The 17007-nt window shown below is 36.9% G+C and overlaps 1 protein-coding gene across 3 annotated transcripts in view; it reads left to right on the top strand.

The window, feature by feature from the left end:
- The window catches only part of GALNT1 (polypeptide N-acetylgalactosaminyltransferase 1), an 85725-nt gene extending 70587 nt beyond the window's left edge, over positions 1-15138 (top strand). For all 3 annotated transcript variants that reach the window (XM_074576337.1, XM_074576336.1, XM_074576338.1), the window contains 7 exons: positions 583-753; positions 2226-2343; positions 3298-3478; positions 11100-11239; positions 12354-12452; positions 13015-13149; positions 14241-15138. In XM_074576337.1, coding sequence (XP_074432438.1) covers positions 583-753; positions 2226-2343; positions 3298-3478; positions 11100-11239; positions 12354-12452; positions 13015-13149; positions 14241-14387 — 991 coding nt within the window. In that variant the 3' untranslated portion in view covers positions 14388-15138. The remainder of the gene's footprint in view (positions 1-582; positions 754-2225; positions 2344-3297; positions 3479-11099; positions 11240-12353; positions 12453-13014; positions 13150-14240) is intronic.
- Positions 15139-17007: the final 1869 nt, after the last annotated feature.

Here is a 17007-nt window from a genome sequence, read left to right as displayed (position 1 = left end):
TTTAAGATGATTAGAATTAGTTTCTGTGAGTATTATGCCTTAATGTCAGGACAGTGACAAGTAAGCCCCTCTCTGTCGACTTTGATGCAGTAGTTATACTTTGGAGGCAATGACTATCATTTCTTAGTCCTTAGGGCATATAAGAATACTTCCCCAGAGCTAATGACCAGGTTTTAATTTCAAAACATGCGAGTTACTTTGACCACTTCACTAGAAATGAAAGCTCATATTTTCTATACAATCACTGTGTAGCATTGAGAAAGCTATGATCAATTTTTCCATTTGCAGACGGATGAATATTTATTACTGTCCGTAATGCAAATACTATTTAAAAAAAAAGTATTGCCAAAATTGCATCAGAAAAACACAATTTGAATATGAAAAAACAGAATATGAAAATTCTGAAAAACAGAATTTGAATATGTTTCGTGGTAGCAATCTATTGAGTACTGTTGTTAAGAGATGGTATTTGAAAATTAAATCATATGTGTTAAAAAACAAAATGGGGAAAAAACCCAACCAAACAAACCCAACCTTTTTTGACACTGTAATTAATAGGTTTTGGTTCTTTCCTCTTTCTAGGAGAACAGTAGTGTGTCCCATCATTGATGTAATTAGCGATGACACCTTTGAATATATGGCAGGTTCTGATATGACCTATGGTGGATTCAACTGGAAGTTGAATTTCCGTTGGTATCCTGTTCCTCAGAGAGAGATGGATCGGCGGAAAGGAGATCGAACCCTTCCTGTTAGGTAATAAGAAATTATTAAATTGGTTAAGATGTTCACCCAATGTTTACTTATATCTTTTCTAGGTTAATCTTGTAATTAATGAATTGTCTTTTGGCATCATTTTTGTCTGGTTGAAGGAACAGCGTAAAAGTTTTTACATGGACTGGGTGTTGTAAACTGTTGGTAGCAGTGAAGGAAGCAATCAGCTTGTCGCTTCAGAAATGTTTTTAAGTTCTACTGTCAATTACAGAAGCTAATTCCTAGCTTTTACTAGTTCTTATACTGATGCACAGGTTTTTATTTAAGCTCATTTTTATCTTTTTTTATTGAGCCTTATTTTTATCTTTTAACAAAGTAAATATTTTGAAAAGATGTATAGTTTTTGACATGTATGTATATACTTGTGTGCAGACACATATAAACTTAATGTCTTCAAAGTGTGTGGATGGGAAGAGAATTTTTTACTTGGATATCATGTAGATGTTATGACAAAAGTAATAAGAAGCACAGATAACTTGTGTGTAATGTGTACTTCTTAACAGTTCCAAACTTACATTTCTGGCCTTACTGTTCTCAGAAGTGGTCGATATTTACTTACCGTAAAGTTGAGGATAGGGCCTTTACTCTTTTTTTTTTTTTATTATTTGTTTTTCATTTAAGACATCCAGAGGTTTTCTCAGGATATGGCTAATTGTGTTCCTCTCCACCCCCCTGTATTTCTTTTTTAGGGGGGGAAAAGGCCACATAAATTTTTAGTTAGATTGTGAACTAGCTTGTATTTCAAGTGTCTTTCACTAAAAGCCCAAAGTGTTTCAGGAACCTTACTAATGATAGAAAATCTTTTATACTAAAAGTGTAAATAATTTGTATATTTGAACTACAAAGTTATATTGTCAGCCTAATACATAATTTACCTATTGTATATTTGTTGACTTAAAAAAAAAAAAGGGAAATGTTGCTAAAGTTAGGAGAAACTAACACAAGTTGTTGTTTGGGTTTTTTTTTTTTATACCAATAAGGAATTTGTAAAGAAAACCTGCGTGTAACCCTGACTGTAAAGTTTTCTTGTATGAAGCAATAATAGTGAAAGCAAACAGGCCATTTCATGGCCTCCCATAACTTTTTCAAGAATAGTTGCTAGGAATGTAAATTTCCTGTAAGAAACTGGCTTCTCTTTCATGAGTTACCAGCACTGGAGGCAGAAGTCTTCTTTGCAGGAATGGCAGCAGCTTTCTAGTGGCTTTTTCTCTGTCCAGATTCCAATTTGAAGTGAGGAAATAAGGAGAACAGTCACTAACTGGTTCCATCTCTGGAAAGTTTTGAGCTAGCAAGTACATCAGTGGTAACTGAATTTGGTTGGAAGCCTGCTGAGAAGGAACATGTTAGGAACGTGGGAAATAAAAAGACATTTTATCAGTCTAAGCGTGAAATGTAATTAATTATGTTTCCATAGTGACTGGCGCTTAATCTTTGTCTTATTTTTTTCTTTCCAGGACACCTACCATGGCAGGAGGTCTTTTTTCAATAGACAGAGATTACTTTCAGGAAATTGGAACATACGATGCTGGAATGGATATTTGGGGTGGAGAAAACTTAGAAATTTCTTTCAGGGTAGGTAAAACTCTTCAGTGTTTTATTACTCAGGACAGTGCATCCTGAGTTCTGTAAAATACGGATCTGCTGCCTGTGTCGGTGTCCTCTCCTGTTGCAGTTAGCACTTTGCTTGCTGTCACGTTCTTCCAATGGAGATAAGCAAAGACTGTATGTGTCAGTGAAAAGCGCGTGGTGAATAGTTGGCAGAGCCTTGTAGTTGAAAGATTGGGATGGTCATTCTGAAGAGTGAATGCGTGTGTGCTAAAAGGAGTTCAGTTAGAAAAGCTAATTGGGGAGCATAAGTTAAGGGTGATGTCATCAGCTTGTGGTTTCATGTGTCGGTGAAATGTGAGCACCTCTCTTACAAACTCTCTCTTCTTGCTGTTTTCCAGCTCAATGATTGCATGGGTTCATTTGGATGTGGACCTAACCAGCACTCTTCTCACTTTCATTCCTACCAAATAGCACTATTTCCTTTTGGTTTAGTTATCTCAGAGCATATAGGTGGATGCTTCTGAAGTAGTTTAGCTTTCTGAATCTGCCATTTTCAGAGTTCCAAAATAAAATTGAAAGTATTTTCAGAAACTTTACTTGGGAAGTGAATGGGTGTTTTTGCATGGAGGTTCTACTTTATAACAGATTTTTATGGACAGATCACCACCCGTTACTTACCTGTGATTCGTATGATCCTTTTCCTTCCTTCGCCGTCAGCCTGTCCAGTTCTCTAAAGCAGTCTCTTGCTGATGCTTTATTGCTGTGAGGCCTGGCTTACTCTTTCTTATACTACCTTACTCAGGCTTGTGAACATCGTTATCTGTTGGGCAGGAAACAGGCATACATTTGTCTTCCACGTATTTGTTCTAGACCTCAACTAATGTTGTTTCTCCAACTTGAACAGAAGCAAGTCATTAACATTTTTAAACTTTTTTTTAACGACTTGAAGCTATGCAATAATTGTTCCGTCTCTTTCAGATTTGGCAGTGTGGTGGCACTTTGGAAATTGTAACTTGTTCACATGTCGGGCATGTGTTCAGAAAAGCAACACCATACACTTTTCCAGGAGGTACAGGGCAGATAATCAACAAAAACAACAGGCGGCTTGCAGAAGTCTGGATGGATGAATTCAAAAACTTTTTTTACATCATTTCCCCAGGTGAGCAAGCCTTTGGTTATAAGAAATACCTATTAAGAATTAAAATTTCATTACTGCTGGGAAAGAACGTGAGTATTTAAATACAAATGCTATTGCTTTGTAGTTTGTCAGACAAAGCTCACATAAAATGTACAAAAAAGAAAGTCTTAATTGAAAAATAATTTTGTTAGCCGGAGATGTGCCCTGAAGTCTTTTTTTCTTTCTTTTTTTCTCTTTTTTTAAATGTGAACATGATTTATGAATGATCTTCATGTGCAAGAGAACTAAAGCTCAGTGAAACGTCCAAGTGCTCAGCTGTAGTGCTGAAAACTGGCCATCCAAATACATCTCATAATGTGTGGAGTTTGGCCTCTGGCTTCGGTGTTGAGGCATTCCAGGTTGAATAGGTCAGAAGTAATTTAAATGAAAGCCTGTATAGCAGGAGTGGCAAAAGGGAACATCTTTTGGCTTGGTAGTGTTTGCACTTCACTATATGGGGGCAAATTGCCAATATACTTGACTGTAATGGTATTTATTGTGTTTCTTAAAATGCACGTTAACGAAACAGGAGAATGTAAAATATGAGAGCAATTTCCTATGAGCTCAAACTTTCTGGAAAAAAAAATAATTCAGGAAAAGAAATGAAGCCTGGGAAACACTGAATTATTGCTTTCTACTACCAGATATTTTTTTTGTTTTAAAAACAAAACCAAACAAGAGAGAAACTTTGGGTAGCGATGGACATCCTCTCTAAATACTTGAGACATTAGAGACATCCAGTTTAAATACTAAGTGGTAGTTCTGTATGCCACATCTGCTTTTCCAAAGACTTATCTATAAAACTAATATTTCCTTATGACTTGCTTGTTAAGCCTGCATTCGTATTGAAATTTAAAAGTTGTAATACATTATAGTATGACTCTGAACAGTGTCAAATTTTAGATTACAGGTTTTAAGAATACTTGTAAGAACAAATGACTGTGGGTTTATGGTGGGTTTTTTTGCTCTTAAGAGAGTGCATTACTCAAATAAGGCTATGTAGGGTTTTTTTAACTAAAGAAAAATAATTCTTGCTACTACTCAAAGCTTTTTAGGTGAAATCAAAAGCTTAACAGCTTATGGTTACTGCCCTGTGTTGTTATTAATGAAGCACTATGAATTCAAACATGACATGTATAGATATATCATTCAGAAATCTGTATATAAATAGGCACAATCATTTTTGGTTAAGATTCCTCTTATGCATACATGTCGAGACAGATTTTAAAACGTACTAAGTAGCTGGAACACCTGACTGTAAAAAAAAAAAAAAAAACAAACCTAATTCTTAAAAATAAATGTAAATTAATGAACACCATCATAAGGCTCTGTTACTTTATATATAATCTTCTTTTTCTTCCATTTCTTCCATGAAATGGAAATCTTCCATTTCGTGTGGTAACTGTAAGCTACAAAAGGAGCTATAGTGTTTGAATTTTGTAGGATTGTTGTTTTGGTAGGAACGTTTTCATAGCTTTGCAGTATTGTGGAATATGCATGCATTCTCCTGTTGGAGAAAATAAATGAAAGAAATTTAATTTAAAATAGAATACCCTAAAAAACTTGAAATGGTGAAAGTAACTTGAGCAATTATCTGTAACTGCACTGTACATCTTCTTTCCTTTCAAAAGATGCATGTCTGCATAATTTGTATGCTAATAGCCTGGATGATTGGTGGATAGGGATGTGTTCTTGCCAAGCTCCTCTTAGAGCATCTGCACCTGCTGACTGGCACACAATCTCATTTGTGTACCCATATCTGTATTGACACTGCGCTAAGGTTTTATACTAGAATTTCCAAGTGTTTCAAGAATAGGATCATATAGTACCTGAATAAGTTTTGGGTTATTCTGAAATCGGTTTGTTGCCTGGGGCTGTGAAGAGAGTGGTTAGTACTGTTGTTCATTCTTAGCTATGATATAATACCTATTGTTCAGAGAACACAGGTATTACGTATATTCCTGAACACAGAAATGTACGTGGTGCTGCTCATACCTCTCGCCTCCCAAATCCATTTAAGTTGTGAGAGCCAGTAGGTATTAACCAGAAAGGGTTACTATTTTGGGAACCTTACTGTTGTTGTTTTGGTATCACCAATCTTACCTGAGTTTTGCAGACCCTGATTTTACCTGTTGACAGCAAATAACATCAATGTAAATTTCAGTAATTTTTCTGGCCAATAGTTGTCTTAGGACCTCAGTGAATCTCTGCTATGTTGGCTCATTTAGCCATTCTTTGCTTTTCCAGGTATCCTTCTAATATCAAAACTTAAATGTTTAGTTCTTGGAGAATGACGGTGGCAGTGACCCTCTAGCAGACTGGAGTATGCCGCCTGTCAAACTCTGTGCTAGTACAATGTGTACTTTTAATATTATAGTGACAGTGCCACGAGTTCTCGCAAGGAGCGAGGTGAGAATTTTTAAGCTGATGCTGGTTTGCAAGCCCGGGTGCAGATGAGCAAGGAAAACAGGCAATCCTGTGCACCTGTTGATTATTTTTTTTCCTCATTAGTTGACATGGATGAGAAAATTGGATTTTGAAGGAGGTAATATACTGACAGGCATCATTGAGCCTAGCTAACAAGAAATTTGTTTCCTCCTTTATATGCTTTTTCTTGTGCTCCCCTAAGATAGTGAATCACAGAGGGATTGGTCCAGGAAAGCGAACCTAAGATTCCTAAGTAGCTTTCTCACTTCATGTAATCTGTGTTGTCTGGAAAAAAAGGCTTACTGCTCGAATGATAGGAACTCAAGAGACTTTTACTATTGATGTAATGTAGTTAAATGGAAAGCTGCCCTCTTGAAAAGTAAGCCTGTAATCCTTTTTTCTTTAATAAGTACAGCCTAGTAGAAATTGTTACTTGTCTGTTTTAAGCTTTCGTGCATTTTAGAAGCCATCTCGCTGCTTAGAAGTGGTTAGGTGCAGAGATCAGGCAGGAAAGTGTTGCAGCGGCTGCTGCTCTAGCCAAAATCAAGCCTATCTCATTGCGTGCACCAGCTATTCTCCGTGGCAGTAATGGCACTGGCTGTAGTCTTTTTCTCATTAGCCGATGGTTTTCCTCACAGACATGCATTACAGCAGGGTACTGTTTCCCAGGCTGTTTTCTCTTAGGCTTTCAGAAAACGGATCCAGCATGTGCAGGTGAATAGTCTCATTCTTGGCTCCGGTCATTCTGTTCTGCGGACTCTGCCGCTTCTTTATTTCTAGTGCTGGCCTTTCGTCCCTTTCTCCAGTCTAAAATACCAGGACTAGATTGTCCAACGTAAGGTTTCATGGGATGGCAATGCCAGTCAAACAGCTTGCTGTGAGAAGAGTGCCTTGCTTTTCATGGCAGGTGATAGGGCTTCGCCTCCCCAGTTTATTGATTGTTCATCTCTGTCAAGTGACTTGACTTGCCAAACTTGTCAGGATTATTTGGTGGGCTGACTCTCTACTGGTTAAGTTAACACCTGTGTCAGCACAGGAGGTGCAGCAGGAATCTGAAGCTGAGCAAGGGAAAACTGCCCCTTCTCACAGCAGCAGCTGCAAAGCATTTGTCTGGCTGACCACAGCTACCTCCCCCTAACTTTCTCCTAACTGCTAATTAATGATAAACTGACAGTTGCAGAACTTGTTGGTATCCTTAATCTAAAGGAAATGGATACTTTCAGACCGTGTGGTTTCCCCATGCTGCTTGTGAGTCTGGGTTCCAGCTCCTCACCTGGCCCCCTGCTCCTTATCCAGCGTGCATCCTTGTCATTCAGCAGCCTCTCGCATCCCAGATGGGGAGCTGAAAGCATCCCAAAATGCAGCTCCGTTGAGCTCGGGTAGAACCTCATCTAGCTTGTGCAGAAATTAATTTTGTTGTTGACCAAAAGTTTGCCCAGAAGGTATCTTCCATTCCACTGGGGCTGAGCGGACAGGCAGAAGGCTTGAACAGACAGCACTGCAGAATTACTTGAGCAAAAGCCATCTAGACAGAGACGTAGACGTGTTATCCTGAAAACTGGATCAGTAGGCCTAGTTTTCTAATCACTGTATGTGCTTGTCTCAAGCCAAGCATGGTAAGTCAAGGTATGGTATGTACATGGATAACATTTTTATTTATGGGTGATGGGGAGGACAGAGAAGGGGCTGAATCCACAATGGTAGATCTTGCAATGTAGCTAAGCCTGTGCTCAAAGTATGTACTGAGCAATTACACATATTCTTGTTTTCAGCTAGTATTCCCTATTAACTTTAATTGAGAATCCAAATAATGCAGCTACTCAAATTGGTTTTAAATTATTATTGCTTATCGAGTTTCCTAATACTAAATAAAAACAAGTTCTATGATTTTTAACAGAAGACTAGTTTTAGATGAAACGGTTTTCATACTGTGCTTTTGAAAATGATTGAGCAATTTATAATCATGATGAAAACATCATACTTTTTTTTTCAAAGCAGTTTAGCGTAAGTATATTGCCACACATGGAGCTTGGCAAGCGAATATTCAGCTCTTTTGAAATGTTGAGGGTGTCAGAACTGTTGCAACATGGCTGATGGGAAGCTTAAATATAAGGTTGCAAAGAAAATTAAACTGAAGGAGTATTCTACTGATAGACATCATTATATGTATGTTTTTGTAAAGGTATAAGGAAAGGCCATTATATGTTACTAGTCAGAGTAGTTTGGTACGGCATACCAAACTTCTTCAAGAATAGTGACAGCATAAGCTAGAGCTAAGATCACTATTATGTTTGTATGAAAGAACTGGTCAGGGTGTGACAGAAAAAATATGGTGTTTCTTGCCTTATCAACGTTTATATTTTAGTATGTCTTTAAGTATATGTGTGGAAAAAACATACGGTTGTCCCACAGCAAACAAGTTGTGTGACAAATGGAATCATCAGGGACGTTCAAACTTTTAATGTAATTAGGGGTTGAGGAAAAAATATATTGCATGGTCAAGTAAAGACAACAGTGGCAAGTACTGTGAATACTATTTCTGATTATTTTTTTTTTTTAATGAACCAAACCCAAATATTTGAAAGAACAACTAGTGGACATGATCGTCCTCCTCATGTTGCACATAGCTATAAAGTCTGGCATAATTGTCTCCTTGGAGGAAGATTTGATCTAATTCTGGGTTTGTGGTTTGGTTTGTCTTTTGTTTTCTTAGCTGAGCCTCTTTAAAAACAAGTACAAAAACACTGGAAGGTATATGTCACGGTTATGTGTATAAAAAAAAATAGGAGGAAATAATGATTTAGACATGTACATAATTTTTGATATGCTTTATATTTTGCCGTTTTCCTAATTTGCTAATTTGCTTCCATTTTTCCCCCCCAAAGAACTGTTACCCATAAGTAGCTGCCACTGCACTGTATAGTACAAATGTCTAGGAACATTCAAGCTAATTTTGAGTAATATAGGTAAGGTACTAGGAACCTGGGAAACAGAGTAATTCAGCCTTGTTAGAGGACACCCCTAAGACAGCTATACTGGTTCTGCACTTCAGTCCATCTGGTAACCTGATGCTAATGGTAGTCTGTGTCCCAGTACAGTTTGGTGCAGACCTAACTTCAGAGAGGATTTTTTAAAAACTCTTTCAGACTGAAAATGGTTAAATGGAACATAATGCACGCTTTTTATTTCACTGTAACGGAGGGAAAATCAGCTGGCACTTTTTTTTTTCTGGTGACATTTAAAACTGCTTTAAGAAACAGCACACTTGTATGCTATTAAGTGTCACTTTGCATTTAATTCTTTGTGGTTGTGACTTTAATTCTTATTGCCATTCAGTGATGTGACAAAGCCTTAATAGTGTTGTTTTGTGAAGGTCAGTGTAGCAAATTCTCATGAATGAGTTCTGAGTGCCGTCAGGTTCTTGTGAGGATGGCATGATAACTGTTTCATCCTTTCATCCATCAGCTGCATTTTCATCACTGAAAAATTAAGAAGTCCATACTTAGCTGTGGTTGGTACAGTCTTTCTCTTATTACTTCATCATCTTTTGAGAGAGTGCTCCTTGTGGTGTAGAGCACATATTTGCTTTGGTGAAATAGGGCAGTGTTTTGGGTTTGTTTTTTTTTTGGTCTTGTGTGTTTTGGTTTTGGGATTTATTTTGTGACTGTAAAGCCCAGACTGAAGTTTTCTGGGATTCTATTCCAAGAGGTTTTTAAATTTCATTAACACTATTCAAAATTTCGTTGCAAAACAAGCTTTTCTTTACTTTCATTCCCTTACCAGTATAGTTCTCTGGCATTTTTGTTAAAAAGTCTTTAGATGTTTTGTTTGTGTTTTGTTGTTTGGGGTTTTTTTTGTTTTTGTTTGTTTGTTTTTAAAGCCTAAAAGCCTGTCTAGCATTTTTCTTTCTGGAGTATTGAAATTACTAATGTTTTTTATTGATATTTAGAAACATTTATCTGCAATTATGCAGATATCTGTCTGAAATACACCATCTGCTGGCAGGTCGATTTAATAACACAGTATGCCAACTTAGAAATGCCTCAAACTTCCAAAAAGTCAACAATTTTAGAGGTAATTCACAGTCCTTAAATGGGAGAGACTTCTGAAAAATGTATGCAGCTGGAGGTCTATAGCGGCAGCCAGTTGAGCCATATTTATGGTCTGTGGGGGGAATTTAAATTGCTAGGACTTGGTTTTGTTCTTTTGTGGTTTGGGTTTTTATTTGGTTTGGGTTTTTTTGTAGTGTATTACTTTTGGCCTGTGTGGTATGGAGTGTAGCATGGAAAATACAAAAAGAATGTGATGCTGAAAAATAGAAATTATCCTACCCTTAATTAATATTATTGGAATATTAATAACAGTAGTGCTTAATTCTGGTGAGGCAAAAATAGCTACTGATCATGCATACCTTCCTTGACCCATCTGCAGATGGCACTTGCACAAATTAATTTTTAGAAGGAGTTAAAACAACCATAAAGGAGTGGGAAGATACAGGAAGAATGAGCACTTTGATAAATGAGGAGCAAAGGAGAAAAAAGGCGAGCAAAATACCACAAAAAAAGATAACAGTCCTAATGGTGAACATACTTCCTGCAAATGCTGCAGTTATATTGAACAAATACTGAATTATTAAAGGATTAGTTCCCTGTATGAAGGCTGCTTTCTGGCTGTTTCTTTGTGCTGTTAGATGATAAAGGGTCCAGCAGGTGGTACCTGTCTTACAGAATTAAATTTAAATGGAATTCTCCTATCTGCACAGAAGGAGACTGCTATGTTATGCTGCATAGATATGCACCCCAGTTGCCACTGGGGATAGAATAGCATTATTGACTATTACAGTTTCAGCCATTCTCCTCTGATAATTTAGCAAGCAACTGCATTCAAATTGTTCCACAAACCACAGGTAAGAAATTCTTATGTGTAGCACAGATGTAGTGATTCCATCTTTGGTATAATTACCTGGGGAAAAAAAAGTCACAGGTAGTGACTGATATGTCCTCTCGGAGAATATAAACAGCATAATGCTATATGAAAAAAAATAATGCTTTGTGTACAGATGAATTTCTAAAGAGAAAGCCTTTCATGCAAGCAGTGTGTTATGCTGGTGACTTTTTTATTAAGTGGAATTATATAGCGTTTATAAGCAGCCATGGAATAAAACTTTTTTCTACAGGAGTTACTAAAGTCGATTATGGGGACATATCAACACGACTTGGACTAAGACGCAAGCTCCAGTGCAAGCCTTTCTCCTGGTACCTGGAGAATGTTTATCCTGATTCCCAAATTCCACGCCATTATTTTTCTCTGGGAGAGGTAAGATTTTACCCTATGTATTTATCTACCCTGTGTAAAGTACATTGTGCAGCCAGTTGTTTGTATTCTGAACTGAGTAGTGCAAACAAGTTATCTCCAGCAAAGTTCAATATCTTGCACCTGTGTTCCTGAAAAATGATACATCTGGCTTCTCAGTGGGACAGAAAACTGAACTTTAGTGTACAGTACTGTAATTTGAATGTCTTCCCTTTTTTACTATAGTACTAAATGTCACATGAAAGGGCTTTAGAAATATTCCTTCAGAAACGCATAGTTAAGAATGACTTTCTGTATAATGTTCTCTATGTAGAGTATGAGCAGAGTTTAGCTTAAACTAGAGCGGGTCAATCAAGGACTTTGCTTAAAAACTGCTCTGAAATTTACCTTCAGAACCCTCATCAATGACCAGCAAATTTCAGTAATCTCTAAGCCTTGCTGGGCATTTCTCTGTTTTGTTTTTTTTTTTTTTCTTCAAAGTTTCATAAGTGGACGCTATCCTAAATAAGTAGGCCCCTATTTTCCCCTACAAGTCATGTTGAGACACATATTGAGCCTGCTGTTGGGTGATTTTGTACTGTTTATTTTTTAAAAGAAATCCTTTTAACAAAATGGAGCAGGCATTCATTCATGCTGCTGCATGACTATCAGGAGACTCGATATTCATACCCACTTACTGTATAGTAACGCAGGGATTAAGGCTGTAACTCAAGAAGTGAGGAAACTGAACCCAGTCACCCGTGATTTTGAAGGGAATTAAACCCACTGTGCCTAGGAGAGTGCTTTAAAACTTCTGGAGGTTTTGGGCTGGAGACTCAATTGTGTCCATTCTGTTGTAGCTGAATCTTTGAGCAAAAAGAAATCCCCAAGATGGAAAGATCCCTGAAAGAAAGCAAAGAAACAAACATGGTTCTGTAACATGGTGACTTGAACATTTGCTTGGGAGCTTGAGTCTTGGACAGTGGTGTCTCACTGTAGTACGATTCCTATATTTTACATTTCTTTCACATAACTTCTGGTCTATAACAGAGAGAACTGGTCCCAGTGTGGTTTGATGTGGACCTAGTTCTCTTCTAAACGTAACAGCCTTTGGTGATGTGCTCTTTTTCACTCCCAGATAAGAAACGTGGAGACAAACCAATGTCTGGATAACATGGCAAGAAAAGAAAACGAGAAAGTTGGAATCTTTAACTGCCATGGAATGGGTGGCAATCAGGTGACTTTTTTTTTTAAATGATCTTAAAGTATTGAATTATTTGGAACACTGTTTCTCATCAGGACAATTATTCGTTTCTTTCAGTAGTTATCTTTAAAATATACTTAAGTTGTAGAGTTTAGGAAACCCTCATTTAAGAAGATGCCTGTAAGAAGAAATGCATTAGAAGATTTGGTGGTGGTTTGTCATTTGTATGTTTTTGAGGCCTCGTTGCAGTAAAGTCGTTGCAGTTTAGTTCTGGAATTCAGTTTACATCTGGTTTTTTTGTTCTACTTTGTTAGTAATTCTTGATGAATTGTTTTCCAATATACAGAGATTACCTGTTTCTATGCAGGAAGCAGTCTGCAATTCAAAAAATGTCAATTTTAACTGAAGAAATTGTTCATATAGTGTTTATATTTCCTTTAAAATTAATCTTTTTATACACGCTGAAGGGAAGAAGAAAAAAAAATTAGTGGGTATTAATGAAGTAATGCACAAACGTTCCCCCTTCCCCTTGCCCCAGAAATTAATCTTTTAGTTAAACTTTTTTTTCAATACCTCTCATTCTTTTTCTTTCAAGGTCTTCTCATACACTGCCAACAAAGAAATTCGAACGGATGATTTGTGTTTAGATGTATCCAAACTTAATGGCCCAGTAACGATGCTCAAGTGCCACCATCTAAAAGGAAACCAACTTTGGGAATATGATCCAGTGGTAAGTCTTCTAATGACTTGTGACATTAAAATGAGACAACTTGGGTTTTTACGTGAGCCTACAGAGCAACAAATTCCAGTGTGGGACTACTATTTGACAGTCAAAACAGGAAACAAAGTCAGGATTATGTTCCCTCTGTTATTAATTCATGGTGCAGTGACTCAATGGGCACCTGTATTGATTTTAATTACCTCGTGAGTTTTGCAGGAGCTTTTAAAAGAATATTTTCAATGTGCTTTTGGATCCTCTGGAGAAGGATAGTCTGCTAGTGTAGTGTCGTGTTACAATGAGATCAACAATGGAAAAGTATTCCAGGTATCTACTGGACCAGTAAAAGATAATGTTAATGATCTTGTGACAAATTCTGCACCTGGTGTCTTACCTTGCACAAGGTTAAAAGGAAACAATTTTCTGATTAAGAAATCATCATCACAAATTTATAAGGAATATTTTACATTTCTAATTGTGGTATGTTTAAGGTAGAGATGCCTAGAACAGTTTTATTTTAATCATTCTTTTTCTTGTACATAATGTTCAAATTTATTTTGAAGCTCATATGTTGAACTGCCGGATCTAGAAATCATTGACCACTGATCCATTCATTATTAATTTGATTTGCAAGTTCTAAAAACAACTTTGTGATGGAGTAGTGTAGCCAAGAACTCTGACTTATGGCACGGCTAGTTCGAAAAAAATAGTTCTCAAGCTTGTTAATTTAAAATCAGTTATTGCGAAAGACAGTTGCAAGGCAATTTGTGGAAGAAGAATCTTGCCAGTATAATAATGATGAGTCTTTTATAAAGAGAACACGTAGATATTTAGCTATTAAAAAGTCGTATCACTGTTTTTTTATTATTATTTTTAATATGTAAAAGTTCTGACTGTTTTGGTTTTTGTGAAGCAATGTTTTCAGTATTTAGTAGCACGTTTTAAGTGTTCTTTAGGATGGGGATCTGGAGTCAGTAATCAAGGGGGTCTTGTCCAGTTTGTACTTACCTATGGAACAATTTTAATGGCCACTAGAAACTTTTTGGTTAGCGTATGCCTGGTGATTTTTGTAAAAACTAATTTCTTTCTATTTTGTTTTCAAGAAATTAACCCTGTTGCATGTGAACAGTAACCAGTGCCTGGACAAAGCCACCGAAGAGGACAGCCAGGTACCCAGCATCAGAGACTGCAACGGCAGCCGCTCCCAGCAGTGGCTGCTTCGCAATGTCACCCTTCCAGAAATATTCTGAGAGGTTCTAAAGAAAAGCAAGAATTGACTGGGCTACCTCGGCTGATACTTTGGCTACACTGTTAAGTAGCAACAGAAGAAACTTCTGCTCGGCAGAATCCACAGTTCGTCAGCTGTTAGAACTGCTGCAGCTTCTCAGTAGCTGCGAACCAGCCTTCCTCTATAAGGATGTGAAACTACCACACATACTAGTGAAACTGCGCCCACTGATGTTTACAAGATCGAAAGAGTTTCTTCCAGCAAATAATTTAGAGAACGTTTGGACCGTGGAAACATAATCAGCGAAATAGTCTCTCTGAAGAGCTGCATATCGTTGTAGTTTGCTTGCACATCAGGAACCTCTGCTGAAAGTGCTGTTGTAATGAAGAAAGTTCCAAGAATTATTTTTTTTTTTTTCCTGGTTAGCAGTGGTAACCAGGCTACTAAATATAGATCCACAAATAAATGAGAGAGAGCTGGAAACCAGATTCAGTAACACAAAATAAGAATTCTGTGGTTTAAAAACAAAAAGTAAACAGGGTTTAATGGAAACTAAATCAGAACTATGAGAAGTACAATTTGTTATAGTGAAGTATCAAATTTATATGTAGATTTTATACCTCAGTGGGGGAAAATAACCAAGTCAAAAGGCAATTGTTTCTCTTTTGCAATTGTGTGATAGTCCATAAATACTTTTTTTTTTCTGGTGGGTCTAAAATTATTTTGGGCGCAAACGAAATGAGCATAAGAATAAACTTAGTCCTTGGATGTCAGATCAACTTTTTTCATTTTTTTTATTTTAATTTCTTGGCTGTTGGAATTGTATCTCTTTATTACTGTCTGAAAACTGGAGGTTAACATGCTGTCTAACTTTTTTTTTTCTGTCCAGACCTGCCATTTCGGTTTATACTTGGGTCAGTCAGCTTATGGACTTTCGTGGCCAAACAAAAGATTTAAGTACACTTTGAAATTAAGTTAACTTGACGGAATACGCTTAGCACCCAAGACTCATACTACTGTACTACAGTTTTATTTTCATAGCAATAAATCTTTTGTTCCTTGTTTGATTTCAGTCATCAGAAAGCCAGAAGAAAAGATACGTGATTTGGGTAGCAGGAGATTGGCAAAACTGAAGGTTTTCTGGAATCCTTTTTCACTTCATATTCAGATGTGCTTCATTGTCAAGTGCATATTTAGATTAGACTCTGAATTGTAATGTTGATCTGCTGCTTTTTTTTTTTCTAATAAAACCTAAAGAAAAATAGCTAAATTGGCATGGTTTTTAAAGTTAACATAGCCAAAAGCAGTATGACTATGTCATTGCATTGGTCTGCATTTTTTAACTGAATTGCTTTGTTTTGTTAAGAAAAATCTGTGTGGGCTGATCTTGAAAATGAGCCACTGAACGCTCAGAGTATACATTGAATTTTCTTTTGGAAAGAAAAATGAGATTTGCTTAATGGAAAGGATATTTTTATGATAAATGTCACTGTTTGGCCAACTGTCCTGTAAAGCAAATTAAACCTAGACTCATGCAAAAGTTGTGTGGAATTATATTTGGCTGTTATGGCCATTTTAGACTTGCTATTCCAAGTTGCTTAGTCAGTGTTATCTCCGTTATTTCTGCAGCAGTACACAAGAGTTTTCATACACAAAGCAGGGGAAACGTTAACAAATTTCAGTATTATGTTGCTGCTTTAAAAATACGTAGGATGAGATGATGTGGGATTAATATCACATAAAGCATCTAAATATCTAGCTGTCTGTCATTGGCCCCTCTTTTTGGATAGCCCTGCAAATCTTATGAGGTCAAAGTGGATTTATGAAAGTAATGGTATGGTACATTTATCAGTAAGATATTGAAGGATGCCAGGATGACTTAAAAAAAACCAGTCTGTCTTAGTGGTTATGTGAGAAGACTTATTCCTTTGGTACGGTCAGTGAAGAGGATGCGGCAGGTGACAATGTCATTGTTTGTAATTGATACGTTTTCTTGCTCCTCAGATATTCTGTGGTCCCTCCTGCTTTTATACGGTTTCTGAAGTACTGTTTGTGGTTGTCTGATACTGCATATTAGCCACCGAAACGCCGTTTTTATTTTTCTGCTATGTACCAGTGAATGATGGTTTGGGTCATGTTTTGGATTTTATGTTAGTTTATTTTAGCAAAATAGCACTTTGGGGCAGGGTGGGGGGAGCAGCAGAGGGTGGTTTATAACACTGATGTTATGTATTAGTTCAGAAACAATTTCCCAAATTCAAAATACATCCCTTTAAAAACATTGCCGGCAAAGAGGCTCTAAATCAGAGGTGGGTAACCTTTTGTGGAAGCAGGAGCATCAGAAATGCAGTATAAAATTCCTGTAAGCTTTCAAAATTTCTTATTTAGTGTTTCAGACTTCATAAGTATATGGCACATCACTGAACGCACACACAAATACTTTTTTCACTCTATACCTTTTATGCTTACTGCTGTGATATCTTGTTAGCCAAACTTAAGTGCTGTGCCATAATGTAACTAAACCTGTAGGCAGGCCTCAGCGTTACTATGATTGTGACCCTTCTTAATTCAACCAGTCACTTCGTATGTTGGTCACATAAAACTGCAGTAAAAATCATCACACAACTAAAACCCCACATATC

This window comes from Larus michahellis, chromosome 2 (genome assembly GCF_964199755.1).
Source record: "Larus michahellis chromosome 2, bLarMic1.1, whole genome shotgun sequence".
Lineage (NCBI taxonomy): Eukaryota > Metazoa > Chordata > Aves > Charadriiformes > Laridae > Larus > Larus michahellis.
This window is presented reverse-complemented; position numbering and strand designations above follow the sequence as displayed.